This window comes from Passer domesticus, chromosome 25, assembly GCF_036417665.1.
Source record: "Passer domesticus isolate bPasDom1 chromosome 25, bPasDom1.hap1, whole genome shotgun sequence".
Taxonomy (NCBI): Eukaryota; Metazoa; Chordata; class Aves; order Passeriformes; family Passeridae; genus Passer; species Passer domesticus.
The window spans coordinates 1274623-1296325 of NC_087498.1; the positions used below are offsets into that span (position 1 = coordinate 1274623).

General features: G+C 51.1%; 1 protein-coding gene and 1 long non-coding RNA gene across 2 annotated transcripts in view; one reads left to right on the forward strand and one right to left on the reverse strand.

Moving 5' to 3' along the window:
• LGR6 (leucine rich repeat containing G protein-coupled receptor 6) overlaps window positions 1–21703 on the reverse strand; it is a 151653-nt gene that overhangs the window by 55951 nt on the left and 73999 nt on the right. The window contains exon 4 of the mRNA XM_064399090.1: window positions 16532–16603. Within this exon, the coding sequence (XP_064255160.1) occupies window positions 16532–16603 (72 nt within the window). The remainder of the gene's footprint in view (window positions 1–16531; window positions 16604–21703) is intronic.
• On the forward strand, window positions 8611–11191 carry LOC135286209 (uncharacterized). The gene is made up of 2 exons (XR_010350660.1): window positions 8611–9087; window positions 9750–11191. It is a non-coding gene; the product is annotated as an uncharacterized LOC135286209 (long non-coding RNA).

Here is a 21703-nt window from a genome sequence, read left to right on the forward strand (position 1 = left end):
AGGTCTGGCCAGGGGTGGGGTCTGTGCAATCCTCAGTGCAGTGAGTGAGTTGTGAGGTTTGTGTTAATCCTGAGCTGATCTGATATCTTGTGTTTTCTGTGTCACAGACCCAGCAGTTTCTGAGAACTGTCTTTTCCCAAGAAATGCTTCCAGAGTGTTTCAGAGGGTGTACAAGTGTGTTTCTGTTGGTAATATAACTGGCAGAATAACCAGAATAACCAGGGAATAACCAGAACCAGTCTCTCTGTTCTCTAACAGATGTGGTGCAAATGCCTCAGCCTATGACTGGCAGAAGCAAATTTACCCATCTCTTACCATTTCCTTCTGGCTGTGAAGCATTTACAGGGGCAGCTGCAGCCTGGAAACCAGCAGAAATGCTCAATAGCATGCTGTCAGGACATGTCCCAAATTTTGCTGCTGTATTTTCCCTCCTCACACACATCAGAGCCAGTGAGAGCTGTCTGTCTGCATGTCTTAGGCCACTATGTCAGTAACTGAGCTGCAGCACAGTCTGGGGTGTTCCCCACAGTGCAGTCACCACAGGGCACTGGGACCTCAAACTCCAGCCCATCTTCACAGCATTTTTTGCAACACATTGTGCTCTTATCTCCCTTGCTAAAGCTGGAGGAGACTTGCCACAGAAGGTCACACACAGCACTGAGTGGTGCAGGGGTGGGCTGTGCTCTCTCCAGACCAGGGAGCTTCTCTGCGGTTCCCTGTCCACAGCAGAGCACAGGACACAAAGAAAGGAATTCTGGAGGGAGAGCTGTGGCCATTGAAGGTGTGAGGGCTGAGGCAGCAGCACGGAGAGGAAGCACTGGCTGCCCACCCCTGCCACCCCAGGCCGGGGACACCAGAGAGGAGCTCCTGTCTCCCTGGCCCCAGTGCACACGTGTGTCAGCTGAACAGAGCTGAGCTCACCAGAAATGTCTAATTGGTGCCTTCAGGCAATCGTGTCTCTCTTCCTGTCTGAGTTTATCTTGAAAGGCTCGATTGAGTTACCTCCTCTCCCACAATAGGATCTAAGTTCCTTGCAGTAACATAAGAAGGAGATGATGTCATTGCAGCTCCACTTCTCCGATAACTTACTAATGACTGGGGCCAACACCTCAGCTCCTTTCTCAGGCAGAGCTGCCAGGCTGAGTCAGTAGCTGGCTGCTGAGCTCCGGGGAGCTGCTGGGCACGGAGCTGAGGGCACGGCGAGGGAGGGCTCTGGGGGCACCCTGCCCGAGGCCACTCTGTCCCCACTGCCACACTGCCAGCTCCACACGTGCTGCTCCTCGTGCCCTGCTCAGCACTTCTGGGGCCTGACACACAGAGGCAGCAGGGTCCCTGAGCTGCCCAAGGAGCCCAGGGGAGGAGCAGGGCTCTTCTACCGAGTGATACCAGCTGGGACAGGACTAAGGCAGCCAGGGACTGCTGGGAAAGGGGAAAGCTGGGTTAAACTTCTGCCTGCCTCTTGTGCCTTTGCTGCCATAATGAATTGTAGATTCAGTGGGGAAATGGAGCTGTGGGAGCGGTCCCAGAAGAGGCCATGCTGAGGGCTGGAGCCCTTCTGTTCTGGAAAGAGGCTGAGAGAGCTGGCCCTGGTCAGTCTGGAGAAGAGAAAGCTCTGGGGAAACCTCAGAGCTCCTTCTTGTGCCCTAAGAGGGCCTATAAGCAAGATGGGGACAGACTTTTTAGTAGGGTCTGGAGCAATAGGACAAGGAGAGATTTAGACTAGATATAAAGAAGACATTTTTTACATTAAGATGGTGAAACACTATCACAGGTTACTCAGAGAAGTGTCCCTTCCCTGGAAGCATTCAGGGTTGGATGGGGCTCTGAGCAGCCTGGTGGAGAAGAAGATGTCCCTGCTCCTTGCAGGGGATTGGACTAGATGACCTTTAAAGGTCACTTTCAACCCAAAGCATTCTATGGTGAATGACACATTATTGCCCTGTAGGCCAGCTCCTACACCTGGCATCTCTGCCATGCCACAGAAAGGCTCACAGCCCTCAAGCAAGACTCACAAGTGGTGCCTGGCTCCATTTCCAGCTGGAAACTTGTGAAAACCATCCCAGGCAGTGAATGGAGGTTCAAGACACAAACATGTTTGCAGTTGGCTGTGGAACAGGACCCGGTGAGAACGTTTGCAGGGTTCTGTTTGGACTGCAGTGCGTCTTCCCTCCTGACTCAATGGGGCATGTTTCTGTGGGAAGCTCTCCACGAGGGATGCTCAGGAAATGAAATCAGGGCAATACCTAGACTCCACACAAAGTGTCTTTGGTGTAGACAAGAGGGCTTTGTTATCCCCAGTTGCAAACACCTCCAAAACCCCTCAGGTCAGAACGGTGCAAGAAGGATTGCCAAAATCTCTGTGCAGCTATAGAAACTGCTGAAAGCTGGGCAGCTGTGCCAGCTCCCCAGCCAGCCTCTCCCTGGGCCCTGGCATTGCCCCCTTGGCCATGGTGCCAGGCACAGGGAAATGGAGAAGGTTCAGGAAGCAGCTGGAGGCTGAGCAGGGTGGCTCAAAGCTCACCAGGCAGCAGGGCCTGGGTATCTGCTGGGAGCCATGGTGTTTGTCAGGCACGGGGCAGCTGGAAAAGAAAGGGAGAGCAGCCCTTGGGACAGAAGGAACAGGACATGCTGTGCTCTGGGAGAGGGGCTCTGAACAGATCTAGGCACACGATGCTGGGTCCAGCTCTGGGGCCCTCAGCAAAGGAACACACAGGTCTGTTCATGAGGGTCCAGAGGAGCCCATGGAGATGATCCAAGGGCTGGAGCCCCTCTGCTCTGGAGCCAGGCTGGGAGAGCTGGGGGTGTTCACCTGGAGAAGAGAAGGCTCCAGGGGACCTCAGAGCCCCTTTCAGTGCCTAAAGAGCTCCAGGAGAGGTGGAGAGGGGCTTGGGACAAAGGATGGAGGGACAGGACACAGGGAATGGCTTCCCACTTCCAGAGGGCCGGGGTGGATGGGATTTTGGGAAGGAATTGTTCCCTGGGAGAGTGGTAATGCCCTGGCACAGGGTGCCCAGAGCAGCTGTGGCTGCCCCTGGATCCCTGGAGGTGTCCAAGGCCAGGCTGGATGGGGCTTGGAACAGCCTGGGACAGTGGAAGGTGTCCCTGCCATGGCAGGGGGTGGAACCTTAAGGGAGTTGAGCCTTAAGGTTTCTTTATACACAAACCATTCCAGGATTCCATCATTCTGTGATAGATGTTGCCAGTTTAAATATGTCCATTCCTTGCTCATCTATCTCCAGTTTGCCTGAAGCCCCTCTGTGGCTCATCAGGGGTGGATGAACCACAACTCCTTACACACATGTGAGCTTACACACCAGTGCTTGAACACCTGGGACCCATCTTCTTTTGGCACTGACATGTCTCTTGTGTTGTCTCTCCTTTCTACTGAGCCATCACACACAGCATGGCCTGGCTGCTCAGGGGTGAATGAGCTCAGGTTCATGACATTACATGGGTTATGCCATGACAAAGGCTAATGGAAACACACTGGATCCTTCTTCATGACTTTATGAGGCAGGAATATGGATGTGAGCTGTGATTGTTATTTCTTCAGTGCTCACAATGAGCCCAGGACACACACTGGGGGCAGCCAAGGCACTTCCTGAAAGCTCTTCCAGCCTGGGATGGGAAGTGAAGTGTGTTTGAGGAGGGCATGGAGCTGGAGCCAAGTTTCAGTGCTTGTCAGAGTCTCTTCTGAGGGACCTCTGCTCATTGAAAGGTGGGTTCTGCAGTCACTGCAGTGTGGGCAGAGAAAGGGGGAAACAATCTGGGGAGATATGTGACCACCCTGCTGCATTGCCACAGTCAACACAGAGAAGTTTGGAGGTGACTGCAGTACCTGGTGGGCACAGCCAGGCAGGAACAGCACTGCCAAGCTGCTGGACAAGCAGAGCTCAAGCAAACCCTATGCTGGGACCTCTTCATTGGCAGCACAAGTGGGAATTCTGGAGGTGCTGGGGCATGGCAAGGGAGTCCCTCACCATCACCATCACCATCACCCCCTTCCAAGTGCTGCCAACCACCAGCTCAGTGAATGGGGAAATTGGAAAGTGAAGTCTCAGGAGAGAAGCTGGCTTTGTGGACATGCTGGCCCCACTCAAGGTCATTGGGACCTGAATGACCTACTCTCTGCACATTCCAGGAAAGGATTTCAAAAGAAAGGAAGCTGCTGCTTCTTACACATCATGAACAGAGATGAGGCAGCTGATGCAGCTGGGGCAGTTTCTCTGTCTTGTATCTCCATACACCATCCTTGGAGGAGATACCAATTCATGCAGACAGCTTTTTTCTGTATTATTTTCCAGTTCTTGACTGAAGTTTGCTAAACTTTTAGCTGTTAGCCTGGCAAACCACGCAACACTCTTGTCTTCCTGGGAGAGGAATCCTGGAATCCTTCACAGCACTGACACTTAGAAGCATGAGATACATGGACATTGCCTTTACATAAACTTCACAGCAACTCATTGCTGAAAAACAGCAAGTAATGAATGAAAAACAAATGCAGCAAGGATTTGTTGTGGCACTGCTAAAGTGAACTGCTCCTTGAGGATGATACATTCAACAGCTTGTGTGTGGTCATTAAATCTTCCTCTTAAAAATGCCATTGAGACAATTGTACTGGGATAACCACATTGCATTTCTTGGGTTTTTACTGCTAAGCAGAAAAGACTCTAATCTGACCAGCTGAGTTCCTCCTACTGACAGGAAAAAATTCATGTCTGTGATGTACCACCAGCCATGCCTCCTTTCTGACTTGCTCTGAGAACAGCAGCTGCAAATTCAAATCCCTCCAGCTCTGGACTGTAGAGAAATTCCTCCCTGGTTAGAGGGTAAGCTTCTCCTTGCATTTGTATTTTTGGGCAAGATGATCTCTGATAGATTTTTCTGAGGGCTACACAAATGTGGCTGGGCCATGTGCAGGGGGCTGTGGGGAGCAGAGATGCTCAGCCCTGCTTTGGTACCCCTGCTCTGATGGGGTGTGTCAGCTTGGGGGGCTGACTTTGCTGGATAAAAGTGAGGGGTGGGGACAGGGACATTTTTCTTTTGCCTTCCAAGTGTAGGAAAACCACATCTCACCCAGCCTTATTCATGCAGAACTTGAAACCAGTTACAGGGTCTTTCTATAGCCAGAAGAGAAAACCAGGTTCCTCCAGAGAGTGATTCATCCCCGGAGAGGGCTCTGAGATAACAGAGATGATTCACTCTCTGCAGATGCTGATCATTTTCCACTGCTCCTGGGATGAGGTAATATCTAGACAGCCACGGTCAGGGGAGACAAACCCACCTGGTTTGCCTGAGGGAGACGTGGGCACAGCAGAAGCTTATCCAAAGAGAAGGAAGGCTGTGTAGTGAGGCCGTGGTGGTGACTCAGAAGAATTTGATCTCCTTCCTGGCAGTATTTTAGGATCCTCCATGTGACCATGAGGGAAGGATCCAGCACCCCAGTCACAGCAGAGGCACAAAGACACCAGTCCCCTGGCCCCAGACACTCAACACCCCAGCTACAAACCTGGCCCAGGATTCTTTGTGGCTGTGCCAAACACCACGGTGGCTGATCCCCCACTGTCACCGTGGGCTGCAGGGAAGCTGCTTCTTGAGTCCTAGCAGGAGCACAGTGACCAAGATACAGCTTTTGCCCCAGTAAAAGAGAGTGATGCATGTTCTGCCAAGTGGTTTTACCAACTCTGGCTTTTGAAAATACATTGCTGCTCATCATTGCAGCAAAAATGGCTTTCAGAGGTACTGGGGAGCACACTCTGAACAGCATGGGGAGATGAGTTGAATGGCAAAGCAAGCTGCTGGAACAGGAAATAAGGTCCAGCCATGCACTTTGTTTCCTAGTCAGGGATGCTCTTGAACCCAGACCTGGGATTTGGACCAGGCCCATATAAACAGAGGAATGAGTCCAAAATCTGAGTGTTGACCTGCATTTGTTTTGTAATGCACCTTTTTCTCCTCAGACCTGGTCTGATCTTGCTAAGCTATCGTTGCCAGTCCTGGTGACAAACACGGAGCTCCAGTGGCAGCTCAGACTGGCTGGAGGGAAGAGCTAGGGCACAGCAGGTTGGAGGACAGAACCAGAAGAATTTTATCTGTTCAAAGTCTCTGCCAAAAAGCAATAATTCCTCAGAATTTGCTTTATCATTGATGAACCAAATTATGAGAAGTGGCCTCAGGAGAAGACATCAGTCCCTTCCAGGGACATAGCCCACCTGAAACAAAATTGTATAATCTCTTCCCTGTCTGTGCACTGGCTCAACTGCACAAGCCACAGGGGCCACTGTGCCATTTTCAGGTGACTCCCAGGCTGTGCAAGCCATACCTGGGAGGCAGGATCATGGCAGTGCAGCCAGAGAGGCTCCTGCTTCCACACAGCTTCGAGGAGCCCTAGCAGCAACCAAACTTCAGCAAAGACTCACCACACCATGGCTACATCAGTGCCTGAAAATTAACTTCAGTACATCCAGCTGTGTGGCACATCTGCCTGCAGTGGTCACTTGAATGTGGTAAATGTCTGCTCTTGGACCCTCCCAGCCTATCTCCTTTGTAGAAATGTAATTAAAGCCTGAAGTGCCAAAATGGAGATCAGGCTTGTGAAAACAGAAGTGGGGACAAAATGCTCCTGACTCAGTTGTGCTGCTGTCCAGAGCTGGCTGCTGGGAAGAGAGGCCTCAGGGAAAAGGGGATTTCAGAGCTGGGATGGGAAGGTTTTGAGCAGCCTGTGTCCTCACAAGTGGAAGGACAGCTGACACTGTGATACCCACCCTGGGCTCCTTTTCCTGCTGCAGGAATGCTTTCATCATAAGAGGGGAAATCCAAGGTCCTGTGTGCTCAGCAGCAGCAATCACCAGGGAAACATTTGCAGTCACTTTGCTTCAGCCCATCCTCATACACTCCATCAGAGCTCCCCCACTGCTCTTCCCTGGCCTCCTTTTGTGCTCCAGAAAGATTCTGGAGCCAGTAAATCAGAGCTGAGGTGGTCTTGCCACAAGACAGCTCCTATGCCAGCAGACTGTTAGTCACTGCTATGCTGTGCTGACTTTATAGGTATCAGTTTGTCTATAGCTTTTATCCTTTAAACAACCCATGGAAACAACACCTTCCCAAAACCTCACAGCATCACGTGTGATTTATAGAGAAGAATATTGCTGAACAGCAAACTGTCAAATCTCAAACAGATCAAAGAAGTGAAATGAGGAATGAACAGACTGAGCTCTTCAGGCCATGTTGATTCCAAAGGAATTTTTTTCTTCCTTCTGTCATAAGAATTTATATGCTTGTGAGAATCTGATCTGGTGGGAAAAGCCTTCCTCCTTTGTCGACATCAAAGTCCACATGTTCTCAAATTGCTATAAGTCATTTTTTGCATTTTAATCTCCGGCCATATGTATGAAAATAATTACCTGCCTTAAGGGACAGGGAGGAAGCAGCCCTTATTGCATTTCCACAGGAGTCCAAATGGTGGCAAACTAATGGGATGGAGGAAGTGGATTGTTTTAGTTAGAGGTACAATTAACCTGTGTACAGGGAGTTACATGTCAGGCTGATTTAACATTTATTGATTCTGGGTCAAGTACAGCTGGAGTGAAATCAGAATATAATGGGAAATTACAGCTTTAGCAAACAGGAAGATTACTTCAGTATTTTTAAGAACAACATTTATGGCACAGTTTCTCCTCCAGATTGCACCCCCTCAGCTTGTGCAGGCCGGATGAGCAGAGGACAGCACTGCTGTCACACAAGGGTCACAAACAAGAGCCTGCCCTTGGTGGGGATGGTGCTGATGGGACCAGAGTGCTCCTCAGGGAGCCCGTGGCTGATTTCAGCTGGGAACAGCAGGTTTGTGGCACAGTGGCAGGAGAACTCTGCAAATATTCCAGAGGGATGCAAGCGTGTGATGGAGAAAGGCGAAATAAAATGAGGGCAAGGCCAGGATCCCAGGGAATGGGGCTGCTGGTGCTGGTACTGACAGTGGCTGCATTAGCCACAAGGCTGTAAGGACTGGCACAAGCTGGCACGGAGGGAAGCAGTTACTTTTCTGCACACAGGAGGAGTTGCCAAGAGACAGAAGATGGATGGAGAGTCACAGGTTGTTTTCTTGGATGCCATCAAGCCCAACAGCAAGAGTCAGTCCTTGTGGGATACAGAGCTAGGGAATGAATCACAAGGCCTGCACCCAAGGGTTTGCCAGCAGAATGAAGCATCTTGCCAGGGACACGAGAGAAAACCCAAAGTGCAGTCTGGAAAGGGGGTAAGGGAAGCTCAATTTCATGGTGCAGGATCTTGAGGCTTTAACTCTTCTGCCTGGCACTAAATCCTCCCTACCACCACCAGACTAATATAGACAACACTCACCCTGAAGAGCCAGACACATGCTAAGCACCTTTCCAAAATGCTGATCTGCAAGAAACTCCCAAAAAAGCTTTCCATAGGCATTTGAAAAAGAAAAACCAGAAGTTTACCTTGATCTCTTAATCCACCAGGTTTCTTTTCTCTCTGCTTTCTCTACCTCGACAAGCTTGGTAATTATAATTTATAGCACCTGCTCACTTTGAAATACCTTGGACTCTTTCTGCCTGGCAAAGGAACAGACACAGTGCCCATCTGCTTTAGGTAAGTGCTCACAAACCACAAAGTCGTTAATTAGACTGACACACGACTCTTCCAGAATGCACATGGTATGTTGTTACTGCACCTACAAACCACCGGCAGCCAGACTCTGCCAGGGCATCACAACTGCATCTGAGCATTATGTAAGGCCTTGGCAGCCCGTGCAGGGCTCAGAGCATTGCCATCAGGTGTGCGTGTTCTTTCTAATCCTCCCCACCGGCCTTCCCAACATGCTTCCCAGATAAATCAAGCCTGCTGGGAAGCAGCTCCCTCATACTTGGTAGGAGGCTCGGTCTCCAGAGCTTGGACTTTTCTTTTGAAATCCAAATTCTTCTTGGTAATCATCTAGAGAAAGCTGCCAAGGTGTACTTCCTGACAGCTGGGGCTCCAGAGAGTGATGTCTCCATATCCTGTAGCTGACAGGGACAGGGCAGGTCTGGTTCTGGCCTGGGCATGGCTGCAGCTTTGCAGGACCTGGTGAGGGGTTTTTGTAAGCACAGGGGTGCCTGATGTGGATGGGGCTGTCTGGGTGGGTGTGACACTTGCCCCCTCGTGCTGGTTGAAATCCATGGACAGAATGACCCATGGATCCTGGCTGGGGAAAGCCAAACCCTTTCAGGAGGGATAGTGCAGGCCACAGGAGTTCCCTGATGATCAATGGTCGGTGATACCCAGTGGTCCAGTCTGGAGCAGCCAAGCTTTGGTCAGCACATGGTGTGGTGGGCAATGGGCATCCCAGACCTACCAACGCCCTTTTGGCACAGAGTTATGTGGGATGAATGGAAACTCCTCCTGGCTGGCCGGGATTCACAGCACCTGTGGCAGAGTTTGCAGGAGCAAACCCTCTTACTATGTTTGAAATGTTATTTGCCAGAACTCAGAGCTGCACCTTCCTTGGTTAGGAAGGATATGGGGGGGATCACACAGGGCAATGGGAATGTCCAAGAGAAGGAATCCAAAGGGAAACACTCTGACTCTCCCATCTCACTGAAACTTGCCTGAAACACCTTTTTCTGGCTTGCTGTCTGTCCAGTGAAGGATCTTCAGTAACTTGGGCTCCCAGGGAGCCAGTGTGCCTCATCTAGAGTACTTAAAATTAGTGTTCTGCCACTGCTGGATCCACAGCATATCTTTTGCAGGGGACACCACCACTGCCATGAAAAATTCTGCACACCTGAAGTCCATGGGTTGGCAGCTTTGAAAAAGGACCTGCAGACAGGTCCTCATCAGAAGGCAAGAAGAGAGGGAGAAGCAGAGCAGTGTAAGCATGGTCGTTGTGACATCTGTGTTTCTCCTTTATCTGGTCTTTTAGAGCCAGATGTGAGCAGGACCCAGGCACAGAGAGCTCCTGCTCCTGATACAGAGGGAAGCTGGAGCCCTGTGTTCAGACTGCCACAAAGCCAGAGGTGAAAGGCAGGGGAGTGCATGTGCAATCCCAGGCTTTCCTGGAGTTGAGGCACTCTGGAGCAGAGTCCTCATGCTCTGACTGTGCCCCCAGCTCTGGTCACTCTGGACAGGGCACTCCTACTTCAACATGCATCAGCACCTGATAAAAACGAGGAATGGCTTTCCTTCTTCCCTCTGACTGACAGCATTTGTTGAAGTTTCTTCCTGCCTGGCCTCCCTCTCCTCGAGCACACAGGTAAAGCTGATCTCCTGCTGTCAGGGACTCCCAGACTCCTGCAGATTTCCAGCTGGTTCCTCACCTCAGTGCATGCACCCTACAGAGCCTGCAGGAGCTGCCTGCACTGCCCAGCACTCTCAGCCAGCAAGCAGAGGGACCTCAGGACAGGTCTGGATACCCCTCCTGCCTGGGAGCCAGGCTTGGGCTGCAGCAGTGCCACAAAGGGACCCTGCAGCTCAATCCCAAAGCTTGGGTGATGTGTCCTGTCTCATCCTCCCTAAATGCCAGAAGCCCAGACAGCTGCCACATTTGGAGACAGCTGGAGTTCATGGACACAGTTTTTTGCTACATTTCAAATATGCCTTTGTGCTGTGCAGGCATTGAATGCCAGCCTCTCTCTGTCCCACAGTGGCTAGAACATCCCTTTCTGTCCCATTTTTCTGGTCACCTCATCTCTTGAACTGACTGGCAAGTTCTTCTGATAGAACTTAGCTGAAAACAATTGTTCTCAGTCTCCACTTAGTTTTGCCATTTCTGTTGTAATCCTGAGAAAAGACTTGGTCATTGAGAAGTCTGCCTTTCCTCTCCTGGGTCAGTTTGTCCCTGAGGGATGCACACTTTCCCTTCAAATCCTGCCTGAATCCCAGAACGACAAACATGGACACCAAATGTAAACACCTGAAAGAGCAAGAAAATAACCAACACACAATCCCTTTCTGTCTGGTACTGGTTCCACCCCACTCCTGTGGGCTCCCATTTTCACCCCCTTCCCAGCTGTGCTGCTTGCTTAGGCTGTGTAGCCAATATGCAGAGAGTTAATATTTCACCAAGTGCCATACAGGTCTGGTAACTCATGGCCTGTCATGATGTGCCATAAAGCCACTTCCCCTTCTGAATGGAAAAAAGGAGTCTCTGAGCAGCACAAACACACTGGGGCTCAGATGGCCTGACTGGTAATTCTTGAAAACTGTGCTGTGGGTGACCTATAGGTGTTCCAGGCTGGCAAATTTTTTGGCAATGGATACACAGGAGTCTCATAAACTTGTGGAAAATGACTCAGATATTTGAAAAGGAGGGGAAAAAATCACTCTAATGCAGACCTGCATGGAGTCTTTTGGTCTGAGGTGAGTATCCACATTTGGAGAAGCCATGGCAGTAGAAATCTCAGCCCTGTGTTCCCTTCAGACACAGTGCTGTCCATGCTGTGCCACTCCTGATGGGTGAGAGCACCTCTGAGCACGAGCTAGAAGGAGAATGGCAGGACTGTGCAAGCACTGGCTGCTCCCCCAGGGTGAGCCCCAGGATGCTGTCCAGGTCAGGCTTGCCCCAGGGTGAGGTACAGCAGTGGCACCACCTTGTCACACTCTGTGTGTGCTCAGAATGTCCCATCCACCCCCAGCAGGGCTGTGCCTTGCAGCCACACTGGGCTGTGTCACCAGACCTGGTTCTTGGGACCTTACCCAGCCCAAGAGCCTCTACAGGGCAGCTGTGGGAGGAGGAGAAAGTTGCTCTCTACAGCTGCCTGAAAGGAGGTTATAGTGAGGTGGGGTCAGGCTCTTTTCCGTGTCTCGGGTGATAGGACAAGAGGAAATGGCCCTAAGCTCCCCCAGGGGAGATCCAGATTAGACATTAGAAATTATTTTTTCTTTGAAAGAGTGGTCAGACATTGGGATGAGTTGCCCAGGGAGGTGGTGGAGTCATTGTGTCTGGAGGTGTCTGGATGTGGCACTCAGGGATGTGGTGTGGGGGTCAGTGTGGTGGTGCTGGGTTGGTGGCTGGACTAGGTGATCTTGAGGGTCTCCTCCAACCTTGATGATTCTGTGATTTTATGAAAGTGCAAATCATCATCTTTGTCTGCACATGCCCTCCACACTTTAAAGAAGTCAGGCTCAGGGCAGAGGAAGAGTTTGGTGTGGTCCTAATGTGAGGCAGAGCTGGCTTGTGCCTGGTCCCCTGGAGAATAACCATCCTGTGGAATGCCCACCCTGGAGAACAGCTCCCTCCTGTCCTCTCCATGCTGAGGGCAGGTTCCACTGCAGCCTGGGGGTGATCTGTGCTCAGGATCCCCTGAGAAGCACTTTTTGCCCTTCCTTTAACCATCCCAGACAGGGAAGAGTTCTCCATTGCATGGAACACTTCTGAAACTTTTGCTTCCAGAAGAGACTGCCCCCCAGCTGGTTGAAGAGTTGGGCCAGCCTCAGGGGCACACATGCAGAAGTGACAGCTGGGATGTGACTGATGACCCACACCTTCACCCTGAACTCTTGTAAGCACAGACAGAACGGGATGGGTGAGGTGGGGTCACTGATGCGACACCTACACAAGTTACTCATGTTTTGCTGCTTGCTTTTTGTTACAGAAATCTTCTCCTGGAGCTCTTCATCTTACTGGCACAGGGTGCCCAGAGAAGCTGTAGCTGCCCTGTCCCTGGGAGTGTTCAAGGCCAGGTTGGCAAAGGGCCTGGAGCAATGTGGCCTCGTGGAAAGTGCCCATGACAGGGGCCTGGAATGAGTAACCTTTAAGGTCCCAACAGATCTGCTGCAGGGGATTGTGCTGTTCCCAATACACATCTCTATTTTTTTATATGCCCTGCCAGCTCTCAAATGGGCCTCCCAAAATGGGTGCTAATCAGTCACCTGTGTAAATCTGACAGGACAAGAGGAAATGGCCCCAGGCTGTGCCAGAGGAGGTTCAGGTTGGACATCAGGAAGAATTTCTTCACTGAGAGGGTTGTTAGGCACTGGAAGGGACTTCCCAGAGAGGTTGTGGATTCCCCATGCCTGGAGGTGTCCATGGAGTGTCTGGATGTGACACTCAGTGCTCTGGTCTGGTGACAAACTGGGGATGGGGAACAGCTTGGACTTGATGATCTTGGAGGTCTTTTCCAACAGTGACGATTCTGTGATCCTGTGCTCTGATTCTAAAGAAGCTCTGGGCACTCTGTGACCATGAGAATGTGTATGGAGGCTCACTTGGCTGGAGGGGCACTTTAGACCCCATCCCATGAAAAATTTATTTTCCCAGCAGGAGTTTTCCTTTGAACTCACTTGCTCCCACTGTGCCTGGTGAATATGCTGTGGGCCTGGCTGGGGCAGCTGGGAGCAGTGGATGGAGCAGTTCTGCAGGCCAGAAGGTGTTGGTGCCTTTCCCACCCTGAACTCAGGGCTTGTCAGGCCCAACAGTTTGGGTTTGTTTTTTTTTTAAAGATAGAGAGGGGAGTGGGAGATCACAGTCTGAGTCCCTCCTGTGCCCAGTCTGAGTCTGGGACAGGCTTCAGAAACAATGAGGGGCAGAGAAAGGATCCTGAGCCTCAGGAAGAGCTGGGGAAGGCACAGAAGATGTGGCTCTGTTACAGGGGAATGAGGTCAGGGATGTTAAAAGTGGATGATGAGAAGAGGAGGAGCAAAGGAGCCCAGAGGGACCAGGCATGGGTGCTTGTGCACTGCAGGGGTGAGGGGCTGAGGGAAGCTCTGAGGCGGCAGTAGCAGCCCAGACAGGTTGGTGCACAGGAACAGGGCTGCTCAGGAAAGGCAGAACATCCCTGCTTAGTCACCTTGGACACTGGGTGGGAAGTGACCAGCTTGGACAGCACTTTCTGGGAGAAAGGAGGACACAGCTGTGGCTGCAGCTGTAGAAAGCAGTCCTGCTGTGACAGGCATTAGGCATGTCCGAGCCAGACCTGCCCAGATGCTCACCCTCTGATTTTATTCCAAGCCTAGTTTCCCTCAGGTTGTCTAAAGAAGCTTAATTCTTCCAAAAATTTGCTTTTACTCTTCAGTTTCTGCAGGAAGAGCACTGGCTCCCAACTGGCCCTAGCTCCCCTGACCCAACTTTGGAAACACCTGGGAAAACCACCCTGGGTGGGGTGGCCTCAAAATGCACTAGGAGCAGGTACCTCAGTGCTAATTCACACAAGGGATGTGTGAATTAACACTCCCACCCTGCCCCTTAAACAACCCCCAGAGTGCTGCAAGTGTCTTCTTGGGGTGGTTTGCATTTCTCACGTGCCCTGTGGTATTTTGGCAGGGGCTGTGGGCTGAGGAGATGGAGCATGTGGACCTGCCAGCACTAGCCCAGGTTGCCCCCCAGCAGTGGTGAATGCCCCAGGACTGGTGGCCAGAGCTGCAGTGGTGGCTGTGCCAGCAAGCTGAACCCTCAGAAGCCAAGGCTGGCTCTCTGCAGCCGTGGGCTCTGGTGGCACTGGCTGTCACACACTGGCAAGGCAAAGCAGAGACAGGCTGTGGGGGATGAGGTGTTCCTGGGGCAGTGACCTGCTGCTTGAACCCTGGATGCTGAGAATTTCAGATTTCTGTGCTGACAGGCACTGACCCCCAGGAGAACACTGCATTGACCTGAGGCCGTGGAGAAGGCTTCCAAATTTGAGAACTGGGATTGTGGGTGTGGAGTTTGAATAGAAGTGTGTGATATCACGGGGGGAAAACTTAGAGATTAAGGTTTTGGAATATAGTAATGTAGATAAATCAAGATGGAGGTTTTAGGGTAGAGGCTGCTCCTTCTTCTTCACCTTCTTCTCCATGAGTTTGGGTGATATTGTGTAAATGTACAGAAAAGTCTGCATTGTGGGATACAAGGGATTAGTCATGGGGTTGAAAGTGAAAATAATTGAGGTGTCTTTTCTTAATTGGACAGTTTCTCCTTTAAAGACCTTGTAGTGATAGATATGGGGCCATTTTTGTAGCTTGTTAGTGAAATACTGCAGAACTCACTGCTTGTGAGACTGTAACATAGATAAGGAAAAAATAAATATCTGAGTCTGAACCCAAAATATCATCTTGAGCACTTTCAATCCTGACCTGACAGAGACAGAAAAGAAGCCAACAACCAGCAACCTTCCATGCCATGCTTCCTATGAAAGAGAAGTCACTTGGAAAACAACCTGATCTCAAAATCCCTGGAGTGGGGGTCTTGACTCTGGCACTGATGGTGATGTCAACACAATTTAATAATAACCACAACGATGTGCCAGTGATGTTTCAACAACAAATGTTTCAAATCTCTTCTGGCAGAAAGAACATTCATATCCTGCACAGCCAACACCCCCATTGCAAATTAATATTTAAATTAATATTTACAGAAACTCCTACTGGGTACTGGAGGGCCACACATGAAGAACTGTGCCCAGTTTTGGGGTGCCCAGTATAAAGGGGATGAAGAGGAATGAGACAGGTCCAGTGGAGGGCTAGTGGCTGAGCCAGGGTCCCAGGGCATTTGCCCCATGAGCAGAGGTGGAAGGAGCAGGGATGGTTTCACTGAGCAGAGAAGGGGCTGAGAGGAGAACTGCCAGGGACCTGCAACCAGAGATGATGGAGCCAAGCCCTTCAGGGTGGTTCCAGGTGATCAAACAAAGAGTAATGGCCACAAATTACCTTCCAGGAGTTTTAGGTTGGACTTGAGAAAAAGTTTCTTCCCCAGGAAGAACAGCCCCAGGCTACCAGGGAGAGGGGAATCTCTGTGCTTGGAGAGACAAAGCTGCAGCTGCCCTGCTGATTATTTGGGTAGTCCTGCTCCAAGCAGGAGACTGCCAGAAACTGCTCCCAGCTAACATTTCTGTGATAAAAGGGCTGTGTAAGACTAGGGCTGAAGTTAAGGATTAAGGGATAAGGTCGGATTTTCAGTGGTTCAGCCCAACTCAGAAGGCTCTTACAAGCTTCAGCTGTGCTCCCTGCACCAAACACACCTTCCCTAAATCCACTGGCACTCCCAGGGTCTGCTCTCAACTTTGCCACTCAGCTAAACAGCAGAATTCCAAAGTCGTGTGATTTTTAGGGAAGACAGGAGCACAGACCTCCTTTACAGGAAAAGCACAATCACAGCCTCAGCCTCTTCCCAGGGCTGAATTGTTAAAGTCTTTAAAGCAGTTCTACCCTGCCACAATTCTCCATTTGGGTAAAACAGCCCAACTTGCACTTTGACACCCCTCTGTGCTCACTGGCAGGTCCTTTCCCCACTGTGGTCCACAGTGCAGAGGGCAGAGACTCTTTGGGTGGATATTTTCCAATATTCCTTGAAATATGCATTGGCTCTGGTGGCCTTTTCATCACAATGCACACATGGGGAGCTGTAATTTCAACATCCTCTACCAAGACAGTGTTTCTTCCTTGAAAACTGCCCTCCCCTCCCTTCCACTCTAAGTGACAGTAATCTTTGAATAAATTGGAAAAGAAAAGGAAGAAGGAACAGAACATCCTTGACAAAGGAACTAATGACTCAAATGCTGGGAAGCCTGGGGTCCCCAAGGGACTGTGCAGCTCGCAGCATTGATTTTTAATGACTTACAGAGATTGGAGATTTGGAAGATCTCTCAGTGCCTCTGCAGGGATGCGGCTCAGCTGATTGTTCTGCAACATCCTATAATTAGAAAAAAGAAAACTTTGTTAAAAACCCAACAACAACAGCCTGACATGAAATGGAGGATGTTGCTGCTTGTTTCCGAAGTTGTTCTGGGCTCTTGCTGGAAAGCACCACATTGGCCAGCTAGGGCTCTTAAACAAGCTTAGGGTGGCTGGCAGGTGAGCTGCAGCCCAGTGTGGCCCAGGAGGTGCAGCAGAAGGGCCAAGGGGTGAGTTTGGTGCTGCACAGAGGGGTCTCTGCCCTGCAGATGTGCATCTGTTACCCCAGACTGACTCCAGTGCTCTGAGCCAGGCTGTCCCACATTTATCCTGGAGTCAGGCATCCTTTGCCCGTGTGTGTCAGTGTTCCCTCCAGAGGGGATGGAAACCAGCCCTGGGCAGCTTTCCTACCCCGCTGTGGCACAGCAGGAACAGAGGGTGAAGAGCTGCTCACAGATGTTTGCTCAGGGACCTCACAGCCTTGGCACAGCTGGCAGCAGGAACTGGAACTGCTGTGGAAAAAACCAAACCAGAGACTGCAGAGAGAGCAGGTGCCTGGGGCTGTTGGGCTGAACAGGCAGGACCCAGGAGGAGCCCTCAGAGATGGAAGTGGGTGGAGGAGGGCCCTGGACATGGGGACACCGACACAGGTGATGGGAAAGGAGGTGACAGTGCAGCCAGGGCTGGGTGTCTGAACAGCTCTGGGGATGGAGGCAGAGTGAGAACCACACTCCAAGGGCTGTTTCAGACACAGTCCTCCCTCACTGACCCACTGGAGCACCACACATCTGAGTTCACTGCTTCATCATCTCAGCATCTTTGCAAATGCTGTTCTTGCCTCTGGACATGCCTCTGTCCTGAGCTTTGTTCCTTGCAGAAATGGGACATCACTGACACATACTCCCCTGGGTAGCTGACACAACCCAGCAAGGTAGCTGGGCCAGGGGAAGAAGTGCCTGAAAAGGGAAGGTTTTACATTCTGAGGCTTCTCTTTACAAAACCTTCTTAGAATGATTGGAGATGGCATGAAAAAGGAAATGCTGCTTGGGGTCCTATCATAATTTACTGCCTGTGTCAAAGGAGCAGGGCACAGTTAGAGGTGAGGGGCAGCCCAAAGAGCACGAGGTAGGCAAGAAACCTCCCCACTGCAGTGACTGCAGCCTTACTGCTAAGGATTCAGAGTTCTGACATGGAAGGAAAGTTGGAAAGAGACATCCTTTTAAAAACGAAAGCTTTAGGGCACAAAACTCTTTGACTTCTGGAAGAAAATGGGGACTTAGCAGTAAATTATTTGTATGAACACAGAAGAAAGAGCAAGGAAATGAGGAACTGTCAGTAGTAGCTTGTGAAAAATAAGTTGTGCCAAATTTTTTTCTATTAAAAAAGGGTAAAAAAGCATAAGAATGGAGAAGAAAGAATAGACACCAGCTACCATGACTTAAGTGTTTCTTTAGTAAAATGTTAAATTTTGACATGCAGTGCAGGGGAGAAGATGTGTTTGGTACAAAAGGGCAGCAGATAGGCCACACTTAATAAATGGTTCCCTTCCAAATGAAGAACATGATTAAGGATTGACAGCATCTCACCTGGCATATCTGCCAACAACTTGCACATATGAGGAGAGAGCAGTTGGTGTAGAAGAGCAGTTGGAAAATGCAGAATTCTAGAGGGAAACTGAGGGAAAGGCTCCATAGATGAACAGGGATAAAAGCTGGCCATTGGCTTACAGCTCTGCTGGGCTAGTGGGAATCACAGGAGAGCCAGGACAGGACAGAAGTGCTCTTGGGAAAGAACAGAGACCCTGGGGTGACTGCAGGGGGTGTGAGGAGCAGGACACCAGCTGTGATGCTTCTGCTCCTCTTGATGCTGGGCAAGCTCTGCCCAGGCCACGCTGTCCCACCTGGCACCTGCCCTGCAGGACACAAGGCAGCAGCAGAGCAGCCAGAGGACAGCAGGCAGAAGGAGGAGGAATTGCCCAATCCTCACCTCTGGGGAGCCTAGAATAGAAATTGCAGGGCTGCTAGAAGAGGGGGATGGATGGGGCTCCCCCACCCATGTCCTGCTCCTGCAGCTCCTGTGCACAGCTGGTCCCTGGGCAGCACAGGGGGCCCCGGGGGTCCCGCTGCTCACAAGGGCCACTCCAAGCCTCTGGCACTCTGGATTCACAGCTGCCTGCCCCCTCAGCTCCTCTCTTGTGCCTCTCACAGCACCCTGCCCCTCTCATCTCCCTCTTCCCCTGCCTGGGGATCTTCTCCCCTCCTGCTGGCCGTGCTCAGGGGCAGGGAGCACCAGGAGCTGCCTCGCTGCTGCTCCCAGAGCCCGTCCCAGGGGGACACACTGCCAGGCTGCTGGCACCCCTCTGGCATGGCTGTCACCACACAGCACGTGGGGCTGCTGGCACTGAGCCCTGCAAGCCCAGAGTCATGGGCTGTGCTTCTCCTTCCGTGCTGTGCAAGGGCCGTGCAAGGCCCAGTGATGGATCCTGTGGGTGTTCTCTGCAGCCCACGGGGATGGAAACCTCAGCCAGGTGGGCACCTGAGCCACAGACACCAGCACAACCTCTGGGGCTAAACCTCAGCCAGGTGGGCACCTGAGCCACAGGGACCAGCACAACCTCTGGGGATAAACCTCAGCCAGGTGGGCACCTGAGCCACAGGGACCAGCACAACCTCTGGGGCTCCTGCTCCTGCAGATGGATTTGTTTCTGCAGCCAACGTGTGCTGGGGAGATAAAACCCCATGTCCTGCAGCCCAGTGAAGTGGAAAAATAATTCATGTCTGTTAAAAATCAAGAAGATGCAGAGCTGGACACAGAGAGATACAGAGTGGGGCTTCAGAAAATGCTTTCAGGGTTTTGGTGGGACAATCATTGAATCTCAGTGGCTTTCTAAAATCTGAGCCTGGTGTTTAGTGTTGATCATTGGAAGTATCTGAAGTCAGCACTAAAGCAAAGCCCATTGTCACACTTCTGCTGGATCCTGCTGCCTGCCATTTATTACAAGTCCCTTCTCCAACCAGTAAAACAGACTGAGAGACTTTCCAGACCACCATCAGCATGGACTGGTTCCAAAATGAAGCCATTTTGGTGCAGACAAACAATATTTAAGGAAGATGCTTCAGAGACCTCAAAAACCACTGGAGTGGTGGACAATGCTGTTTTTCACAGCAGCAGAACAACTAGAGAAGTTTTCTGATGCTGGGACTGGGACAAGAACCAGTGCTTCTTCACATTGCACATAATGAATCCAATAACTCATAATCAGAGCATGACACAGAGAAACCAAAAACCAATTCCAAAGAGAGTTTGATAATATTCTAGGGACAGGGCCACCCTGGTATTAAACAAGAAGTTCTTCATTCAGCCTCGAGCTCAGGAAAGCTTCAGCTTTTCTTACAGGGAGCTCAGGTTCTAGCAGGAGAAGACATGCTGTGTTTATCCCTGGGTGTCCCAGGATGGCTTCTCTTACAGTCTGGCATTAAGGACAGCCCCCAACAGGCCCTGCTCACTGCACTCAATCCTTACATGTCACATTAAATCACCCTTGCATATTACTTGTTTTTCATAAACAACATACAACATGACTTTGGGAAGAATAATTGTACCAAAATAATAATTGTACCAAAACCTGGTGGAAGATGCCAGGTGGCTGATCCTACACACCTGCAGGGTCACACCTCCTCTCTGTGACACCTCCTTCCTGGGGCTGCTCTGTACCAGCAGTGCTGCAACAGGAGGATGGCAAAAGGGTTCAGAGGACAGCAGGGCATCTGAAAAGCTGGGGCAGGGCTACCGGGTCCCTCTCTGTCTAAGTTGTGGCATTTTGCCCTTTGGGGTACTGCTCTTGCATAAGAAGAGGGAAGACAATGCTGCAGCTCACTGAGAGCACCTGCAGCATCCAGGGATGGCCAACACATTCTGCTTCAAGAGGTCACTGCACGTTAATGTCAGCAGCACTGAAAAGAGGGAACAACTCTGCAAACCTGTCATCTCCTGGCTCATGGTCCTAAAAGCCTGGGGCAGACACTGCCCCCCCGACATTCCTGCTCCCCCCAGGGAGCACCCTGCTTTCCAGGGTGTGAGCAGGGGTGGTGGTGCAGGATCTGTGTGGGCCCCAGGCCTGCTGCAGGGTGACTGCCTGAGGCACAGACAGTCTGTGACAGTCCACAAAATCACAGCGACCCTGAGATCCCAGATCACACTGGCCTCAGCCTTTGTCTGTCAGCATCTGTCTATTCCTGCCTCTCCCTCAGCTCCTGCCTTCCAACAAAATCCCTGGATTTCATTTGCTTTCCTACAGCAAGGTGCTGCTTCACAGCAGCCTGGAGATGACCTTAGTCAGAACTCAAATCCTGGTCTACTTGATGTGATTTCTCAGTTGCTGAGTCTAATTTTCTTAGAACTTATTCAGGCTGGTGAAGCCCCTGGCACAGGGTGCCCAGAGCAGCTGTGGTTGCCCCTGGATCCCTGGAAGTGTCCAAGGCCAGGTTTGGGGCTTGGAGCAACCTGGGCCAGTGGAAGGTGCCCCTGCCAGTGGCAGGGGGTGGAATGGTGTGGTCCTTAAGCTTGCTTCAAATCCAATTTTGTCATTCTATGACCTTGCTGGTTCTGGAGCGAGTTCTGGACACTGATGAACATGACAAGCAAAGGCTGCTCAGAGCAGCAATGACTCAAACCCAGGTATGGATAGAGCATTGTCACCTTGCTGGGCACTGTTCAGGTGCTAGTGGGGCTTGCAGACATGGACACTCCACCTGCTGCCCACAGCAGTCTGGCTGGAACCAGAATAAATCCCAGCTCCTCAGAGGTCAGGTTTCATTTTCAGAAGTAGGAGGATTGTTTGTTGGCAGGGACCACGCCTGAACGACCAGAAAAATGTTGGGATCGGGTCCCATCACACCAGGATCCTTGCACAAGAGAGCCTCAGCAGACACACAGCCCTCAGAGGTGCAGGCCTGTGCATGATAAAATGTCCCCATCCTGGGAGGCTGAAGTGGCTCAGCCAGCACAGTCAAAGGGCTGTTATTGCTGGAGGCAACTGTGCCTGGAGCCCATGTATGGGGATTAAAGACATTCCAACCCCTGCACGTTCCTTCTCCCTCCCAATGGGAGCGTCTCTTGG